At 34.9% G+C, this 20,315-nt stretch overlaps 3 protein-coding genes across 3 annotated transcripts; 2 read left to right on the top strand and 1 right to left on the bottom strand.

The window, feature by feature from the left end:
• Nucleotides 1–609: 609 nt before the first annotated feature.
• LOC109081482 (caveolin-2-like) lies at nucleotides 610–5,242 on the top strand. Its single transcript, XM_019096466.2, has 3 exons — nucleotides 610–1,586; nucleotides 2,343–2,530; nucleotides 3,414–5,242. Exons 1-3 carry the CDS (start codon nucleotides 1,230–1,232, stop codon nucleotides 3,592–3,594), a joined length of 726 nt encoding a protein of 241 aa, XP_018952011.2. The 5' UTR covers nucleotides 610–1,229; the 3' UTR covers nucleotides 3,595–5,242.
• A 1,711-nt stretch (nucleotides 5,243–6,953) lies between these two features.
• On the top strand, nucleotides 6,954–9,152 carry LOC109047938 (caveolin-3-like). The gene is made up of 2 exons (XM_042758700.1): nucleotides 6,954–7,327; nucleotides 8,573–9,152. The coding sequence occupies exons 1-2, from the start codon at nucleotides 7,218–7,220 to the stop codon at nucleotides 8,913–8,915; spliced, it is 453 nt and encodes a 150-aa protein (XP_042614634.1). The 5' UTR covers nucleotides 6,954–7,217; the 3' UTR covers nucleotides 8,916–9,152.
• A 267-nt stretch (nucleotides 9,153–9,419) lies between these two features.
• On the bottom strand, nucleotides 9,420–19,936 carry LOC109047937 (isotocin receptor-like). Its single transcript, XM_042758698.1, has 3 exons — nucleotides 18,634–19,936; nucleotides 17,334–18,444; nucleotides 9,420–11,209 (listed from the first exon to the last, which is right to left on the bottom strand). Exons 2-3 carry the CDS (start codon nucleotides 18,253–18,255, stop codon nucleotides 10,959–10,961), a joined length of 1,173 nt encoding a protein of 390 aa, XP_042614632.1. The 5' UTR covers nucleotides 18,256–18,444; nucleotides 18,634–19,936; the 3' UTR covers nucleotides 9,420–10,958.
• Between the last annotated feature and the right edge of the window lie 379 nt (nucleotides 19,937–20,315).

Below are 20,315 nucleotides of genomic sequence, written 5' to 3'. Positions count from 1 at the left end.
ACTTTTCTTCTATATGCACCTCCCTTTATTTGTTTTTGGTGTCACTGTTAATCTGTCTCTAGTCAATGCCACAGGAATCAACATCAACAGTGGCCACAAAAAGTATTTAAACACTTAAAGCAATAATTCATCCAGAAATAAAAATTTACTCAGATTTGAAACATTTTAGCATTACATCACTTTTAGCATTATATCACTTGCTAAGTGATATAATGCTAAAAGTGATCCTCTGTGGATCCTCTGCAGTGACTGAGTGCCATCAGAATCAAAAACATCACAGTAATCCACAAGAAATACACATGACTCCAGCTGCATGTTTATAATAAACAAATTCATCATTAAGCCATTTTTAACTTCAAAACATTGTTTTTGGCTGTACATAATATTGCTTTAAAATATAAAAGTTCTCATCTAAATCAGGAGAGAAATATGCACAGATCAAGCATTGTTTACAAGTGAAACAGTAAAGAAATATGTCAGTGGATTTTAATGTGAGAGGGCAACAGGCAATGGATATTTCACTGGAGGAAGCATTATTATGAACTGTGGATACATATTTTGGCCAGAAGCGATGGCCTAAAGTTAAAACACCTGGATTTGTTTCTTATAAACATGCAGCTTTTCACTTCACAAGATATTAAATTATGGACTGGAGTTGTGTGGATTATTGTGATGTTTTAGTTGTTTAAACTCCCATTCTGATGGCAACCATTGACTGTAGAGGATCCATTGGTGAGCAAGTGATGTAATGCCGAATTTCTGCAGATCTGTTATGATGACAACATAAACTCATCTACATCTTGGATAGTCTGAGTAATTTTTTTTTTTTTTTTTTTTTTTTTAAGAAAATCTTCATTTTGGGGTGGACTATTCCTTGATTCCACACTTAAACATATACATTTCATTGCCTTTGATAAAAAATATCAAGCTGAACATTATTTACTTAAATACATTTATTAGAAATTTGTATAGAAAATATTTTATCCATGCAATGAAATTCATATATTTTATTACATGTGACTCCATATTTTATTAGTGTCCAAACATTTTTCCAGAGCCATATTGTACAATATAATGAGGCCAACATACTCATTCAATGGAAAATATTTACCTATCCACTCTCCTTTCTCAGCCATTCCACCATTTCTTCCGAAGTCAATTAACTAACCTCTGCCATGTGCTAAATCTAGTAAATCAGACTGTGATGAGGCTGCACAGATATTTCTGCTATGTCCCATCTTGGTGTAAGTGATTTCATCTCTTACTGGGAAGATGCTTTGCAATCTTGTTCTCAGTGTGTCCACAGAAAGCCTTTAAGACAGTCACACAAACACATACTCATGCTACTGCACAGAATGGACCAGGGAGCACCTCTGAAGGAAATCTCAATAGACATGGAGATAAATGAGGAGGAGGAGGAGGAGGAGGAGGTGTTTTCACTCTTGGATCAGCGTGAAATTAATCCAAATGATGCTCCTGGTGTTACAGAAGCGCAAACAAACGGACAGGATTCATCGTCTCCTCACATTAACACAAAGGCTCTCATCAAGGACAGGGACCCAAAGGGAATCAACAAGTGTCTTAAGGCGAGTCATACAATCAACACAGTGCAGACTAATGTCCTGCTGCTCTTTTCAGGCTTGTACTAAGAGAGAGGTTTCTCCAGACTGATGGTGGTCCCATTTAGACTTTTTTCTCTGTTTAGACACAATACTAACCTCAGCCATGTGCTGAATATCTGTGTGTCTGTGTGTGTATCTGTCACATTTTGTCACTTTTACACATTGGTGGGGTTTTTGAAAATTCAGTTTGTACCTGTTTGTACTGTATACAGTATGAATTCTTGACTGAAAGCTATTGAACATTTCCATTTGAATAAAACTTAAATACAGACTATAAAATACATGTCAACTTGCCCCAGTATAAACGGGACAACTTGACTCAATCTGATTTATGAACAGTACTATTCTAGTAGGCTATTATTCATAAATGTCCTAGAACAGTTACATTTTTCAGTTAAAATCTATCGTAATTAGTAATTACATACTTGACCCTTACCTGAATGTTTTTCCGTATTGCTGTTTCTTAAAACAGCCTGTGGTGACTTGCTGTAATAGTCTTACAACTGAATCGACGGTAAAACGAATAAAGGGCGCTACTACGTTAGTAATGCTACAATGCCCTCCTATGTTAAATAACGGTATTGCAGGTCTTTTAAAGACAAAAGCACACAGATTTCAATTAACTCAGAGTAACCAGTTATCAAGAAGTTGGTAGGACGAGCTAAAGGTCCAAAACTATGGAGGCCTATAAATAGCTTTTCTGATGGTGTGTCTACTCAGGTGACCTTTGAGGATGTGCTAGCGGAGCCTGCTTCAGTGAGAAGCTTTGATAAGGTGTGGCTGTGGAGTCATGCTCTGTTTGAAGTGTCCCGACTCTGGGTTTACCGCATCGTTTCCCTGCTGCTCGCGGTCCCCGTGGCTCTGGCTGCAGGCCTTCTCTTTGCTGTCCTCAGCTGTCTACATATTTGGTGAGTCACGTGTGAGTGAACGGTAAATCCTAATAAAGCAACAATGTAAAAAATCAGTTATAAAACTAGTTATAACATTATATATTCCATTATAACGTTTTGTTAACAGTAGCAGGTTGTAAACACAATAGTTAACATGAACTAAAAGTAAACAATACAGTATTTATTAACCTTATTTAATCCTTATTTCTCCATATAATTTTAAAAATCAAAATGTATTATTATTATTGTTGTTGAAAGTGTTAACATATTTTTATGTAAATAAATAAACCTTAATACTGTGAAAAATATTTGTGATAGTTCATGGGCTCATGTTAATGTAAAACCTCATTGTCAAGTATTGCCTGTGCACATATAAGCAAAAGAAAATAACACAGATAAACACAGTATTTTAATAAATAGTTTCTATAGTAACATTTCCACCCTTGTCTTTTAAGCTTTTAAGCCTGTCAAAAAATAAACCTCATCTATAACAGCTTTCAGGGTGCATGATGTTTTTCCCCTTATGAATGTGTTTCAATTAGACTAGTCAAGGGCATTAACACACTTACACTAGTGACAGACAGGAAATCCGTCAAGCTTAGATCATTCAGGTGACTGCTATACCTCCCTCTGTCATTTAACATAGACAAAGCTGTTACATTCACTGTTCATTTTAATTTGAAACATGTGGGTCTGGGTTTTAAGAGCCTTGTGGATCACCTATGATGTGATATTTCCGAGAGAAGTAATTGCCAAGTGCACTCAGAATTGTATGGTTTGTCAAGTGAATCATTATATTTGCCACAAAGGCTTATCTGACACCAAAGCACAAAACTGAATTGAAAACTAAAAGAAGACCAGAAAGCTAATGAGGACTTATCTGCCTTCTCTCCCTATTTAGGCTGATAGTTCCCAGTGTGCAGCTCTTGGTCATAAACCTGCACTGGATAAAGGTGGTCTGGCATAATCTGCTGAAGATTGCAATCTCCCCCTTCTTCAGAAGTTTTGGAAAGTGCTGTGGATTCATCAGGATTGGTCTGGAAAATATTAATCGCATTTCAGAACTAAAGAAGCAGCTTTGAAAGTCAAGGGAATTCTGAAAATGATATCATGTACATCATATACATGTAAATGTCTCTTCGGTTGCATTTGATTTTGCATATGCAGTTGCAGCATATTTGAAACCTGCTTGTTTAAATTGAGGTGGTTTTTCTCATTTCATAATTTGGCAATATATCTTGGCAATATAAATAGAGTTGTACAGGTCTCTTGTAATGTAGGATACGATTTTTTGTAATACAGAAGTTGTAAACTAACTAATGAATAAGTCTTGCTAAGCTAATAATAGCAATAGATATAATAATAGAGACAATAATAACAATAATGTTCAACAATTTATACTGATTTATAACGATTCATAATTTATGTTTTATAACAAATACTGAATACTGAATAATTGCCATGTGTTGCTAAAAATACAATTACAAATTATCAGTCTCAAAAAGACAAATTTGCACACCAATGAGGCTTACATCCATCCTATCTACTTTCTTTGTCATCTTTTTAATAGTAGTCATCATTTATACCAATACACTTTATGAGATATTATGTATAAAGATGAGCCTCAATTCCCTGGTTCACATTTGAGACACCAAAATTGCTGGAAGAGGTAATAAATGACATTTACCAAGATTCCTCCAAGCATTTAAGAATGAATAAAATAAAAACAATACGTCTCATGAGGCAAAAGCTGCTCGTAGGAGAGTTTGTGAATAATCTCATCCTCATGCTAGGTTTCATCTAATCACCTTCTTTAAAAACAGTGGCAATTACTCAGCTTTGGCCGCTGAAAACAAACACTTTTAGTTACAGAAGATCTTTACAAGCCTGAGCTTTGCAGATCAGTATAGCAGCCAGCTTCTAATTTTGGCTCACGTTTAAATATTCTTCAGTTTCAAATTTCACTCTGGATTTAAATAAGTGCTAGTTAATTTAGTATAGAGTAGAACCGCCTGTGGATCTATGCTAAGTAAAGACAAGGATGATTCATCGCCACTGTTATAAACGGTCCCACTGATATAAACAGTAGACAGGCATGTCTGGGTGGGGTATTTTTGTGCCTCTCTCCCTCAGGACCTGAACCCATCCCAGCTCACAGAACACTGAAAATATTTCTCTAATTAGCAGAAAGACATACCACACACACCTCTGGCACATTTGCAGCCCCCTGTTCCTATCTTTGGCACATCTGAGCAAAGAATGTTCAAAACACCTTCTGTTTTTTTTTTGTTTTTTTGTTTTTTTAATCTTCTAGTAGTGTCATTCATTATAAATGGAGTAGACATAACAATGTGATGTATAGTAATGGCAGAATTATGCAAATGCTGAAACTGTTACATTATTAATTTAATCAATGAAACTATGAAAAGTGCACAAAAAATATGAAATAATTTTTACGAAATATTTTTTTTTATCTCAATGCCAGAACATAATAAACATATTTCTGTCTTACTTTTAACAGAAAAATATACCAGTTTAATTTTTTCATGTTTTTTTATTTATTTTTTTATTTTGTCTTGTCTTGTTTGGTTTTGAATAAGAAAGAAGGGCCTGGAGATGAGATAAACTGTTAAAGATTAAAATTATTAAAAAAAATTCTTATGATTTCAAGGAACCATTTGAAGTATGTATTGGACATTATTTGAATAGAACAGGATATTTATAGTTAACAAAAATTAAAGCCATAAAATAAAAAATAAATGTTTTTTATGTGAAATACAATAAATATTAGCAGAAATAAAAATATTACAAAATTATTTTATTTCAGTTAGTGGCCGAGACTTTTCTTATTTTCATTTAATTTTACTTGATGTACTAAAATAACTAAAACTGAAAAAAAAAGAATAAAAACTAAATAGACAATTTAAAAAACAATAATAATCATTAAAAAATAACTTTAACTGGAATTAAAATGAAGACTAATTCAAAATATTAAAGGGGTCATATGATGCGATTTCCATTTTTCCTTTCTCTTTGGAGTGTTACAAGCTCTTGGTGCATAAAGAAGTTGCAAAGACTAAAGTCTCAAATCCAAAGAGATATTCTTTATAAAAGTTAAATAGTCTCCTACCTAAAACGGCTCGTTCTAACATACCCCCACATCTCTACATCATGATGTGGGAAGATTTGCATAACGCCGCCCAAATGTTCATGCAAAGAAAGAAGGCGTAATTTTTATTCTCGCTGTTGCCGCCGCCGCCATGTTGTGGAGTTGTTGTGAAAGCGAAACTACTTTGTTTGGTCTTCCAAAAGAGGACACAACTAGAAATCAGTGGTTAAGTTGTATTTACAACACTGTTCCAGAACAGTTCAACAAAAAAATTCACACTTATGAATCAAACCTTATGGAGGACTGTTTCCTGATCCTGGAAGAGTAGACTACAATGCGGCTGTTCTGACTCACAGTCTGTAAGTACGTTTACATATTTAAAGGATTTGCCACTGATGATTCAAACCTGAGTTTTGAGCAGTGTAGAGTAGCGCTTGTTGTTTGTCATATCTCTGATCACAAATGAAGACATGGTTTTGTGTTTATGTAGTGTGATGCAAAAAAAGCCAGTATAAGTCAGCGGTTCTCAATTCCACTCCTCGCGCCCCCCTGCTCTGCACATTTTGTATGTCTCTCTTATCACTTCAGACGTTTGTTCTATTCGAACGTATGTGCCCTGCGAAGTGGACATCACAGGATATTCCACCATGATTCCAGTTCAAAGCGAACATATATGTTCCATTCAAAGCTACAACACCTTCACCATCTCCAATGGAAGTGTGCGAGATGTGAATTTAAATTGTATTTATTTATAGAGGTAAATGATGTCACACTTGTCCGTGTGTGAAGACGTTGCGCAGCATAAAACCATGAATGAATGTTCTGAAGTGAGGTAAACTTCAACAGATTTCCCCTGCTCAGGGAGTAGGGAGCACTGAACACTGTGTAGGGACCATGTCAATCGGAACACAGTTCATGCACAGAGCTCACTTCTAACGAGCTGATTATCTGAAAATGTTCTTTTTAGGAACATCATATGACCCCTTTAAATGAAAACAGTTTCTGTATCTCAGTGATACTAAAATAACACTAAAACAGAATAGTTTAATACAACAAAAAAAAAAGACACTATGCATTGTAAAAAAAAAAAGTACAATATGTCTAACTTGACTTGAGCCTTTGGGCATCAGTTTTCAGAGCAACACTTCACAGTGGAAATTCATGCCACTGTGCAATCCTGCCTGGCTGACCCCGCAGCCGTGTGTGAAATGTGACACGGTACTTGGTTTCCCCTTCAAGGGGTGCTTTTGCCAAGTGTGTGAGTTATGGACTGGGGAGTATGGGCTGTGTGGGGCAGAAGAGGTAATGGGTGGGGGTAGAGGAGGGGTAACATACAGTAGGGTGAGACAGTCAGCTTGAGCGAGAGAGAGAGAGATACAGGACCCTTCTTTTGACAGGAACCCCGGCCGGCGCAGCTGTCCCTAGCATTCCAGGCGTGTCATCGGTCCACAGATTGGAGAATTAAAAGGGACTAGAGACTGTGGGGCCATTCTGACATTTTTCCTTTGGTTGCTGACTTAGTTTGCTTTACTCTCCTTCCTTCGAACACTTCTGCATTACATCTATCCAACCAGTCTTGGGCCAGAGGCCCCCAATATGGCGGACCAGTATAACACCAATGAGGAGAAAATTCTGAAAGATAGTCACACCAAGGAGATTGATTTGATCAACAGGGACCCTAAGCAGATCAATGAAGATGTTGTCAAGGTATATGTCATTTTTGGTGTTACAGTAGTTCTGGTGTGTTTGGCACCGAGTTGATAATTTCAAAAGAAATGCCATTTAAACGAAAAGAAAGAACTTGTTGGTTTTGGAAAGTATTCGTAGAAGCTAATAGCTTGCACAAAAATAAAACTACATTTTTTTTTTTTTTTTAGCCAAAATAGCCCAATAAGCATATGCTTTACATAAATATGTACATATAACTTTATGAGAAAATTGACAAAGCTTTGCAAACTATTCACTAACTTCCTAAATGGTGGAATGGATACGTGTGGATAGGCGATCTAGTCCTTAGAGACAGACTTGTTTGTGTGTGAGCTGCACAACGCTTTATGCTGTAGCTACAAGGCATGACCCAAAAATAGCACTAAACCTACTTCATCTGGCAGGACAGTCCATACTATCAGTATTTATAGAAGGAGGTATAAGGGTGTGTCAGACAGCAAAATATATTACTTCTTCCCATGTGTTTTAATAATTCACTAAATTAGTAGAGGAAATTGTGCAATTAATTTAAGTTTGACTATTGAGCTATGTACAAATCATAAATTACAGTCTGGTTCAATCATTTCTAATATTTATTATTATTTTTTAGCAGATAATCATATATTATTATTATTTTTTGAAAGTTTGGTGCTCTATATGTTATGTATATATTTTTGAAAACCATGATACTTTATTCAGAATACAAAGGTTTTTTTTATAACAATGGTAAAAGTATTTACTGTCACTTTTGCTTTAATGTAATTCTTGCTGAATAAAAGTATGTATAGTATGTACAGTATTTTGAGTTTTAGATTTCCAATAATCTCTGTTTTATTCAAGAAACTGGGTTTAATTCCAAATGTTGTCAGTGCTATGCTATACTTGTATATACAGTACTATACTATATTTACCAAAGATCAGATTTTTCTGTCAGCCCTTAAATAGATTGTCACATAAAGATCTGAAATACTTCCTCTTAAATACTTTCCAGTTGTCACGAGATTGAAGCAAAAATAAATAAGGTGCCAGATTTTAATATCAAATGTTACTGTTTGGAGAATTAATCATCATCCATTTTAGGAGCTCAAGCAGAAGAGAACCCATGCCACATGCCTGCCAAATTATTGACAATGACTTTTGTTTGCACAATATACTAAGCAGGTTTTGGCAACAAATCTCTGGTTTTTGGATATTTGTACTAACCAGCAAATGTTGTCTCCCTCCTTAAAAAAAAAAAACAATTCGGTGGATTTTGAGGATGTGATAGCTGAGCCCGACGGCACTCACAGTATGGATGGAGTGTGGAAGGTCAGCTACACCACCTTCACCGTCTCCAAGTACTGGTGCTACCGTGTGCTGTCTGCCATCTTTGGCATCCCAGTGGCGCTGCTGTGGGGCTTCTGTTTTGCCTGCATCTCCTTCTGTCACATCTGGGCAGTCATGCCCTGCATTAAGAGCTATCTGATCGAGACCCAGTGCCTGAGTCGAATCTACTCTCTCTGCATCCATACCTTCTGTGACCCCTTGTTTGAAGCTCTAGGGAAAATTTTCAGCAGTGTACGGGTGGCATTACGCAAAGAGGTTTAGATTTTCAAAGTCAAAGTTTTCAATGTTCAGTCCTTGGAGGAAAATGTTATATTTTACAAATATAAAATTTTGGAGTGTGGATTTTGAGGTCCCTTAAAGACTACATGAATAATCTAATGTGGGCACAGTAAGTTTGCTACACTACAACAATTAATTAAACATCTAATTTTATGCCCCCAAATCTGACACTGAATAAAACATTGGAAATAACTTTTACCTTTAAAATGATGCCATGAATTCATGATGAAATATGTTTCATTCTTTCTTTAATTTGTAAGTTTTTCTAAAACTCACTTTTCCCTTAATAAATACCAAATGGTTCAGCTGTCAAAAAATAACATTATGATTTTGTAATTTGATCTATTTGCTTTCAACCCCTCACTTTAGTTGGCTTATTATATTCCACTTTTCAACACATTTACTCACAGTCAGACATATCAACACACAATTTATTTCAATAAATAAAAGCTACAGCTACACATATTGAATGTAAATAGGCAGTATATTTTCCAGGAGGAAAAATCAGTAGCTTTTTAAATGGGAAGTAACAAGCGTTTCAGTGAATAGTGTATTTAAACCTTTTAAAATAAATATTTTCTGCTGTTAATACTGCCTTTATCATTTTCTTTATCCTTCTAATCTTGCAGCAGTCATAAACAATTATGTGAAATTTCTTGTAAACAAGGATATTTTCAAATATTTTATAAAGATGAAGCAACAAACAGGCAGAAATCAAAGTTTTTAGAGCGATATTAAGCAAAATATGTAACTGGAATAAACATTTTAATCTCATTGATTACAAACACTCTCTCTTACTAGACAAGCATCCATAAAAGTGAAGGAGTAAACAATCACTCCTTGACTTTTTGAAAACAAATGGGTGTTTGTCATATTTAATTACCATATTGCATTGCAGAAACATTTTGCAAAGAGATGTGGTCCTTTGGGCATGACAGTAAAATGTACATGTGAAATGATAAAGAACAGTGATAACAACAACAACATGTATGTGCCAAAAATGAAAAGTGCTCGTGTTCTTAAAACAAACAAAAGTATTCTCTTTTGAAAAGTAAAGTTCATTAAAAAGAGCAACTGGCCATGTTTCTCATTAGGTTTCAGAAGAAACACTTCATATATGTCATCAACAATCTTGTTTCCATCTGTGTTTTGTTAACCTCCATATGTGAACTGTTTTGTGTAGTGAGGGACAGTTGCTTCCTTTTAACCCGTAAAATGATATAACCCTGCTGACGTCTTCAATGCAAAGTAAGTCAAACTTGATTTTTGACAATAAGTGAAAATTTTATTACTTTTCACTGCTTTTTTCATAAAGGGGAGACATGAGGATCAGTAAATGATGAGTTTTAATTTTTGAGTGAACTATCCCTTTACGGTTTAGTGGTTTTTGCATGTTTACATCATATCGGGGATATTTACACTTGGACACTCTAAGACATTTAAGCATGACAGAAATCCGATCTGTTGGTTTGAGACTCAGCCAAGAGTAAATCCATCTGGTTGTTGAGGCCATGAATGCAAACTTTGCTCCTCCTAAACATATCTGTGTCATGGCGGTTTTGTGAGCCCCAAACAGAATGCAGCACATTACGGTTATCTTTTGTATTGTCGAAGATAATTCAGCCACATCCTGTTTTTATGAGCCACATCAAGTGCAGCCAATTTTGGTGCCCACCATGACACGTTTATGTGCACCAAAGTGAATGCGCATGCACAATCAGATAGCAATTCAAATGACGTGTGACTAAATGTAAATAGAACATAAACATGGTCTGGAATTGAATGACATTCCTTCTGTAATGTCTAGAAAAAGGTAAGGAATAGATTACTGCTGCTCAAAGTCCTCAGAGATAAGAAAACGAAGTGGAGTAACTAAAATTACATTCTAAATAATTCCCAAACGAAAACACAGCTGAAGCAAACTGATTGTGACATTTGCAGTATTGTGTGGGTTTATATTTTAGATTTCCTGTCCTTTGTCTGGCTTTCAAAAATGTGAAAAGCTGGTTTTGAGGTATGTCTGGTTTATGTGACAGAGGTCTGGGTGATACTTCGCTGGCTGCTGGTACTTTTGATGACGTAGGTGGAGGAGTTGCTCTTACGGGAATCCTGCTCCGGATCACACCGGCACTGAGAGGACTTCAGATAGAGAGTGGAACAGCACAGCAGGTTCTGCTTCAGGTCATGGAAAAGATGCCCAGCAAAAAACATGTAGATCCAGGGGTTACAGCAGCTGTTCAGACTGGCCAGCAACATGGAAATGATGAAGGGCATTGCTGTGGAGAAGAAAACTGCTTTAAATACACAATGAAAACATTGTACTTCAACTGTGTGGTCTTGTTTGAACCTGTTCAATATTCTGCATTGTCAGTGCTTTCATCCTGTGTCTAATGTTACAAAAAATGACACATTTGACCTTTAAAAGTCAAATCAGCATTTCTGAAAACTTTAAATTTTACATTGAAAAAAAAAATGGTGTAGAAACAATTTTCACTCTTCACTCAAATTCCTAGTAAAATTCACAAACAACAAGTAGATTATGTGAAATTCTATAGTAGAAAAAATGAAATGGTATTTTCTTTTAAAACATACTCCAATATATTTTTTATAGTGTATGAATATGGTTCAGTTATATAAATATTATTTTCTTCATTTGTATTTTACACAATCACAAAGGTAAAATTAAAATATCTGCATGTGATTTTGATTCTATAATATTGACATTTACTTGATATGATCCAATAGCAATATTTGATATGAATGATATACAGTAAAAGGTGCTTTTTCAAGGTTCTATAAAACAACAATTATTAGAGTACAATTTACAAGAAAATACTGTTTCAGTCTTTTAAATTTCAAGTTTAATGTGTTATTTGGTTTGTAATTATTTGTAAAATGTACTAGCAATTTCTGAGTAAAAATGGTTTCAAAGTAAATTCTACAGCATTGTTTTTTAAGGTAGTGTCCTTTATTTAACTTCACACTGAACATTTCCTCATAGTGTATCTGATATTAGTGCAACTCAAATTTGAACGAACAATTGAAGTTCTGGGGAAGATGAAAACATATTTCTGGGCAGACATTACAAGCTAGTTCAACAGTCATTTGTGAAGCAGTACTACAGTATCTTGATAAGGGTCTGTGCCACTAGGCTGTTTATCTTTAGAAATCTAGAAACGGGGGGAAAGGAAAGCTTCATTTAACACAGTGTACAAAGCTCTGACATGTGTTATCACTCCCTACAATCTGTGCATACACCATGCGGCATAAAAAATTAATTGGTATGAGAAGCATGACGTGAGACAACTTCTTTATTATGAAAACAGCATTGGTGGACTGTGGTGTAATCAGAAAAATCTGTCACTGAGCTTCTTTAAGCTCTTTTACAAACAAGACAAATTTAGACAGAATAAAAAATGCATTGTTTGCTAGCTCATAACAATGCTGAAAGATATGTTAAGCCAGAAAGTAGGAGATGATTGACTGAGGTAAACTCGCTTTGCTTCTATTGTGATTGGGAATCATGGGAAAGATCTCAGGCATGAATAGAAAAGAAAAACCCCTTTAATCTTTATAGTTTTTATTAAACTATGGCATCAACAGTAGACCCTACTGTTCAACAGTGTGGGGTCATAAGATTTATGTATTTATTTTTTGAAAGAGATTAATATTTTTATTCAGCAAGGACACATTATATTGATCAAAAGTGACAGTAAAGACATGTATAATGTTATAAAGATTTTATCATAGTTCCCACAAAAATATTAAGCAGCACAGCTGATCATGTGACACTGACGAATGGTTGCTGAAAATTCAGCTTTAGCATCACAGGAATAATTCACACTTTAAAAGATACTGAAATGGTTAAAAGTTATTTTAAACTAATATTATTTCACAATATTACTATTCGTTACTGTATTTTTCATCAAATTAACGCATCCTTGGTGAGCATGTACTGTAATGACATCAGCAATTAATGAATAGTATTTTTTTTTATTAATAATTTTTAAAACATTAAACTAAAACCTAAGCCAATATAGAGTGTGCAGTCCATAAAAATAAAGAGCAGTTACAGGTGTAGGTGTATCAACATCTGATTTGAAAGCAGGTCTTTCAGTCAGAACTTTAAAAACTGTTTAAATAAATCGTTTTTAATCCTTTTACTAAAAATGTCTCAATTATCCCTTCTAATGAACCAAACTAAGACAAAAACTGACCATCCATGTTCAGGGATGTACACATGAGAAAAAAAATATCTAAAACCTGCAACTAAAAATGCACAAAGAACCAGGACAAAACTCTGAGCACTAACATGACATGAATCACCATTAGAATACTGACAAGACTTTGCAATGCATGGCGACTTGGGTACTCCTTAAATATTATTGTTAATGTGCAAAGAAGAAATGAGAACCAGGTGATGGCAATCAAAAGACTCATTAGTATTCTGGTAGTGAGATGACAGTGTACCGCGATTAAACGTGACATGTCTATTGCGGTCTATACGGGCTATTAAAAAAAATATATCCTTGAGAAATTTCTGGATGACCTCACTCTGACAAAAGGATGATACATGAGGGTAAAAAAAGAGAAGAAGAATCTGATACATGAACCATGAACCCATCTGAGCCCTTTCCCCAAACTCTTTCTGAAAGTACACTGTGGTGCATTTTAGAAAGATCTGACTGTGTCAGGAATAGAGTAACAACCAACTCATGCTTGTTGGGCTACGTACCCTAAAAAATAAATTGGTGGAAAAAACATCCAAAGGAAGGAATATCTTGGAGATGGACTATGCTGGGTTTTATTTTTGGAGCAAACAGAAGAAGGTGAGAACATCTTAAAACATAGTTTATAAAATATGAAACCACGCATTCCTGTGCATGTGTGCCAACAGAGGTCTAGAACTATTCCCAAAATTCAACAAACAACCATGACCATCACAGATTTAAACAAGACCAACCTAGTAAACTAAAAGCAAACTTGGCAACTATAAATAATATACAATGATTAAAAAAAGTTCAAGACCCAAACAGGTTGATGGGAACTTGTTCAGTGTACGTTTCTGTGCACTCGTGTGGTCATCCGCATCAAACCTTTCTGGGTTTGATTCTGTAGGCTCTCAGAGAAAAGGAAATTGAATTTAGAAATGAAGGAGTAAGCAACAAACCCAGATGGGGCTTCGGTCAAGTGTATCGCTTTTCTGTTTGCTACCTCTTATTTGTGCTGAGGTCATAGGCATCAGAGAAAACTGTACCATTGGCAGTTGGATCGATGAACAGAGAGAGAATGAAAGAGAAGATTCTTTAATATGAAGCTCAGAAAAAGAGTTTCCAGGCTGCAGAAGATTAAAAAACAAACAAAAAAGTGCTTTAGATATTCAGCACACTTCAAGTAAGATTCACAGATCTATTTTAGCACATTTTTTCCCATCAGATAGGTTTTTTTTTTTTTTTTTTATAATTAAAGTATTAAAATACACTACTGTTCAAAATGTTTATGTTAATATTTTTTAGGAAACTGTAAGATTTTTTTTTTTTAAGGATACTTCAATGGAATGTCTCATAGAAATTTTAAAAGACAACATTTATTTTATTTTTGACTGTAAAAGTCTTTTACAGGAAATATTGATAAGTGTTAAAAGTATTAATGTCTTTTAGAAAAATCATACAGACCACAAACTTTAGAAAGGTAATGTACAGTATATTTACAAAATTGAAGATAAAATGTTCTCGCAATGTAACTCTTTATTTTAGGAGCACTACAATTCAGTGACTGTCATTTGTCCAAATGTTTATCTGATTTAGACATTTCTGCAAAGATTTTTACTGTTCAAAAAAATGATAAATGCTTATTGGAAAGCTGTTTTTCTATTGTAATTTTAGTTAGTGACATGTAGATGAGACCAAACTAGCAGCCAAATCAGTGATTTGTGATAATAGTGATCCTGTGGCTCAGTGGTAGAGCATTGTGTTAGCAGCGCGAAAGGTTGTGGGTTCAATTCCCAGGGAACACATGTTAGGTAAAAAAAAAAAAAAAAAAAAAAAAAAATGTTTGCCTGAATGCACTTTAAGTCGCTTTGGATAAAAGCATCTGATAAATGTAAAATAAAGCAACCATATATAAGTTCAGCTGGAAGACACCGTTTTCAGCTGTCATTTAATCTTATCAGATCTGCAGCTGAGATTTGAGCAGATCAGATCATCAGAGTTTTAAAACTGATCCCTTGGTCTTAGCCAAAAGAAACAGCTCTTATTTCACACATTCGGAGAAATGTCTAGTAACTGCATTCCACTATGGCAGTGTCAGCCACTGTTGATGCATAAATCTGTTCAGTGTTGTCCTAATATTTAGACTGTGTGGATGTTTTGCTGAACTTAGCATGATGTGTGGATATTTTGTATGGTGGAGATCATGAAACGAGTGAGTATCTCACACTCTCTTTCCTCTGGGTCTGATAATATTTAATCTTTGTCTCTGAAGTGTACAACATGTGACTTTACCTTACTCATTTTTTTTATTGCCTCAAGACAAACATGGTAAAACTCATGGTAAGAACATTGTTCACTGACATTTTCTTTTAAATACACAAAAGTAGCCATGCAGTACCCTTAATGTTTTTGTAAGCTGATAAGTTTTAGGGTTTTGTCTACTGAAAACCTGGACTTTTGTGTGCATGTTAAAACAAAATGAATATTTATATAACAATTTGTCGAGCACATGATTTTATCATATGTAATATTCATGTCTTAGTTATATAATTCTTTTATATATTCAAAACAACAGTTATTTATCATCAGTTCTCCCTGGGTTTGTTTGGGTTGGCGATTTCTCATACTGCAGACAGTCATGATTTAATTGTTGCAGCTCTGCTGAATATTAATGTTTCCCTGAGGCTGGTCTTTATGGCTTCGCCATTTTTAGCGGACTACATCTGTAATGATTTAAAAGTAAGATGCCCATCACAGCAGTACTAGATCTGTACTGGCAAAACCTTCTTATCTGAAGAATTACAATAAATCAAAACCAGCTTCTTTTCTCGAGTCTTTGATAGAACACAATGTCAGAAACCATCTAACATGATTCTGAAACTTATTAGGCTAACTTTTTGAATTTGTTCAAATCTTATCTGATAATTGTATTTTCAACTGTAGCCTATACTTTTTGAACATTCAAAAAGATTTCCATGTTGAAATATGTTAGCTGAAAATACATTTATCATTCAAAAAAAAAAAAAAAAGACAGGAAGCACTGTGACATCGGTATACAGGGCTGGAAACACTATCATACAAGAACACCATCCTGCTGAGGTGACAGTAGAACCTTATGTTTTTAAAATACAAAGGCTTCAGATTTCATGTTTGAGGTATGACTGATGGAATTTGTCTTTAGAACAAAATAGGAAGCCTCTTTAAAGTTAAATATCTTACTCATTAATTTCAAATCTCCCCACAGTCTTCATGATTTTATGAAAATCTAAAAAAGTACTTTTTTAAAATTATTATTAATGCTCTTTCCATTAAAAAGTTGCATATTTTAAAACAATATCACGAATATTCAGATTATAAAACAGCACTTGCTGTTTAATAATTTAGATAAGCCTTAAAAGGTAAGCCTTTTGAAACCATTTTTACATTAAAAACACTGGCTTGGCTGGCTGGCTTTTCCATTTGTTGACATGGTTGATGGTTAGATTAATGGTTAGATTCAGATGTTAAATATCATAAATTAAGCTGGGTGCCCACCTTAGAGATAACCACAATATTTATAATGAAACCATCATATTATGTCATATAAATGATTTTAATAATATAATAAAATGTAATTTATTGTTACTACTGTAAAGCTATATTAAATTAGGGGCGGGATCTTCTTCAGTGCTTTCAGAATCTTTATTTTTTTATTTTTTTTCTATTTTTGAAATAATTTTTTTTTGTGACAGTATATTTATTGAACAAAAAAATTTTTTTTTTATCAAACTAATCAGAAAATAGTTCAAACTTTACTAAAGATATTGTTTTGAACAGGTATGAACTTATTAGTATACATTTGCATAAACAGATTTACGTGATTTACCCCATGCGTGGTGTAAAAGGCTCACCTGGTTACCTCATATAAGAATTTAAAACAAAACATACCATTTATTTATTTATTTATTTTCACACAAATCTGTTGCTCCATCAATGTTCAATAAAAATTATTTTTTTCTGCAATCATACAAAAACTTGAAAACCTTTTTGTAACTGCCACCAAAATATTAAAAGAGTCCCCAACTAATTATTAATTCTTGCTTCATGGATGCCACAAACGACACTAAAGGTAACAATCACCCCCGTGCTCAGTATTCATTTTGAATGACACGTGCATAAAATGCTAATCAAACTTTTAAAAGAAACTCACCTTCCCTTGGTGCTTCAGGATCCCATGCTGACCACATCTGTACGGAGAAAAACGGAGTCCAGCACACTATATAAGCCAGTACGATAACAAAGGTCATTTTAACAGTGGTGATTTTGGCCTTGGAGATGAGTTTGACACTGCTGACCCGCGTGAGTGTGCTGCCTTTCGATGCCTTGGGTGTGAGAGTGATACACTGGTCCTTCTTCGTCTTCCTTTTAAAGTTTTGCCATATTTTAAAACTTATCAGTCCGTAGCAGACGCTCAGAATGGCCACTGGTATGATGTATATTGTCAGACTAATCCATGTAATGTATGCCTTCGCTCCCCACGGCTGCACGAAATCTCCCCAGCAATCATATACTCCTGAACCCACCTCCCGTAAGGAAAATATATAAACCTGTGGGATGCTGAAAAGTAAGCTTAGTGCCCAAGAACAAATCACATAACAGCGGTCCTTTCGCTTGTGTAAAGAACGAAGGGGCTGGCAGATTGCCATACATCTGTCTATGGACATCAGCACCAGCATGTACGTGGAGGCGAACATCCCAACAATCTGAAGATATTTCACCAACCTGCACAGGATGTCTGGTCCATAAAAGCGAAATGTTATGTCCCAGATGAGTTGAGGAAGTACCTGGAAGACAGCCACGACCAGATCTGCAATGCTGAGGTGCTTCATGAAGTAGTACATGCGAGATTGACTGTGCTTGGCCGTGTGGATTGCAACAAGGACACAAAGGTTACCAGTGAGTGCCAAGAAGAGCACCAAGGCCAATACAGTGACTTCCACTTTTGCCACCTCTTCATTCCGCTTCAGCGGGTTCACCGTCTGGTTCACTCCGTAAGTTTCATTGTTGACGCTGGAGTTTCTAGATGACTCATTGAAGGACCAGAAGTCTTGATCCTTTAAGATGTCCTCCATGGTGCCAAAAAGCGCAGGCCTTCTTCTCCACAAATGTCAGAGAACTGATTAGATTTCCTCGGGCATAATCAGCCTGTACATAGGCTACCCTTTAACTTAACAGGTGGAAAGACAAGGATCTCCAGGAACAAGGAAAGTCCTTTGCTGCTTGGTGGTGATACCTCAGCTGTTTTTAACCTCTACTGTGAACTATATAAACATAAGAAGCATGGATTTTTTATTTATTCTTTGGTAATCCATCACATTTAGCACTATATTTCATTAATAGAGATTAAGCATGTTTTTTATGAATTATAAATCAAATAGATGCATTAAAGATGCATTATAAAAAAAATAACTAATTAATTTTTTTAAATATTTTAATGTGCAAGTACTTACAATTATTATCCATTTCACGAGGTTGTCAAGCTGCTGGCAGAGTAGGTGTAAAGGAGAGTCCTAGAGGTGGAGAAGCTCCTGTGCTCTCACTCAGCTCACACCGAATGGAGCGCGTCACGATATCAAGCACTTATACATCTTCTCAATGGTTCTTCCTACACTGACTTACCCATGACTTCCACTAGGGGTCCTTGTGCTTTATTGCAAAACAGTAAGTTCCTTTTCAGTGTGCTTTCTTGCATGTTGACTGCCTTGTAATCTTTTATTTTTGTTAAAGGACCATTTATGATAAACAAAGCTAATTTTAGTGTAATAAAATAAAACAATTTATAATGGGAATAATATAGAGCAAAATCTTTTTTTTGTTAAAGAGAGAAAAATACACAATATCATAAATGCAATTCTGCATGTAGATACTAATATTACTCAGCAGATATCTTTCTCAAGTACATTAGCACAGAAATATTTGACTAATTGATACAAAATATCAGCCAACACCGTTATCGCTGAATCGTGTTCATCTTTGGTTGCATTTGAGAGGTTGCAGCTCATGTTTTGAATTTCCACCTCAAGATGACTTATTAGTATGCCCCAAAAGGCCTTATCACACTCCATCAATTGAATGCCCGAGTCCTGATCTGCGTCAGCGTTTCTCTGTGGACGCACGCGCTGCCTACCAGGGTCAGGAGAAATTCTCAAAGTCAATACACTTCTAAAATAGTGCCAGCAGAGGAAGGACATGAACACTCAATTACAGAAATTATATAAATAATTGATGAGACACGATAACATGTTTTCATAATTTATAACAGAAAGTAATGCATTGATGAAATTTTTATTTTTTTTTATGATCAAACAAAGAACAGTAATATTTGTGTGTTTTATACATGCAGGTCACATTGTCCTTAAAATATGTTGTTAATCTGTCTGTGATAGTCACATTGGAGAGGATTAAAATATGTGAACTATGGACTATGATAATTCAAAGTTAAGTAGAAAAGGGATTTTATTTTATACAATAACATTACCAAATCCTAATTAACCTCAAGGTAACCATCTTGGACTCGCCAAACCTTTTCAATGAACAGAAATGATTTTTTTTCTAAGTGTGAAGAACATTTTAATAATCTGAACAAACTTTTCACTTATAAATAACCTTTTGGGCAGTAAAACAGTTCTGTGCATATTTAAGGGGTAGTTCTGTCACAATTTACTCACCCTCAAGTCAATGTTGTTACAAAACTTTGACTTTCTTTCTTCTGTTGAACATAAAAGAAGATATTTTGTGGGTAACCAAACAGTTACTGTCATCACAATTAAAAGAACCAAAGACTTAAACTACTTCAGTCTGTGTGCATTGACTTTATTAAATACACAAGTTTCACAATTTCTAGTGAATTACTGAAATAAATGAACTTCTCCATGACATTCTAATTCAGTGGTTCTCAACTCCAGGCCTCGGGACCCACTGCTCTGCACATTTTGAATGTTTCTGAATCTGACACACTCAGTTCAGTTCATGGATCTCTCTCCTAATGAGCTGATGATCTGAATCAGGTGCGATAAATAAGGGAGACAAACAAAATGTGCAGAGCAGTTATTCCATAGTAAAATATCAGCTCTTTTATGAAGAAATTTATTGAGATGCACCTGTATATATATATATATATATATATATATAT

The sequence above is a fragment of the Cyprinus carpio genome, chromosome A6 (assembly GCF_018340385.1).
Source record: "Cyprinus carpio isolate SPL01 chromosome A6, ASM1834038v1, whole genome shotgun sequence".
Classification (NCBI taxonomy): Eukaryota; Metazoa; Chordata; class Actinopteri; order Cypriniformes; family Cyprinidae; genus Cyprinus; species Cyprinus carpio.
Note: the sequence above shows the minus strand (reverse complement) of the source record. Positions and strands in the feature narration are given on the sequence as shown.

What these genes read in the sequence shown, in the direction of transcription:
- LOC109047937 (XM_042758698.1), bottom strand. Translation starts at nt 18,255, where the DNA reads ATGGAGGACATCTTAAAGGATCAAGACTTCTGGTCCTTCAATGAGTCA. An exon ending in TCCTGAAGCACCAAGGGAAG is followed by an intron (nt 11,210 to 17,333) that starts GTGAGTTTCTTT and finishes TCTTCTCCACAG; the next exon opens with CAATGCCCTTCATCATTTCC.
- LOC109081482 (XM_019096466.2), top strand. Translation starts at nt 1,230, where the DNA reads ATGTCCCATCTTGGTGTAAGTGATTTCATCTCTTACTGGGAAGATGCT. An exon ending in GAATCAACAAGTGTCTTAAG is followed by an intron (nt 1,587 to 2,342) that starts GCGAGTCATACA and finishes GTGTCTACTCAG; the next exon opens with GTGACCTTTGAGGATGTGCT. An exon ending in CTCAGCTGTCTACATATTTG is followed by an intron (nt 2,531 to 3,413) that starts GTGAGTCACGTG and finishes CTCCCTATTTAG; the next exon opens with GCTGATAGTTCCCAGTGTGC.
- LOC109047938 (XM_042758700.1), top strand. Translation starts at nt 7,218, where the DNA reads ATGGCGGACCAGTATAACACCAATGAGGAGAAAATTCTGAAAGATAGT. An exon ending in ATCAATGAAGATGTTGTCAA is followed by an intron (nt 7,328 to 8,572) that starts GGTATATGTCAT and finishes AAAAAACAATTC; the next exon opens with GGTGGATTTTGAGGATGTGA.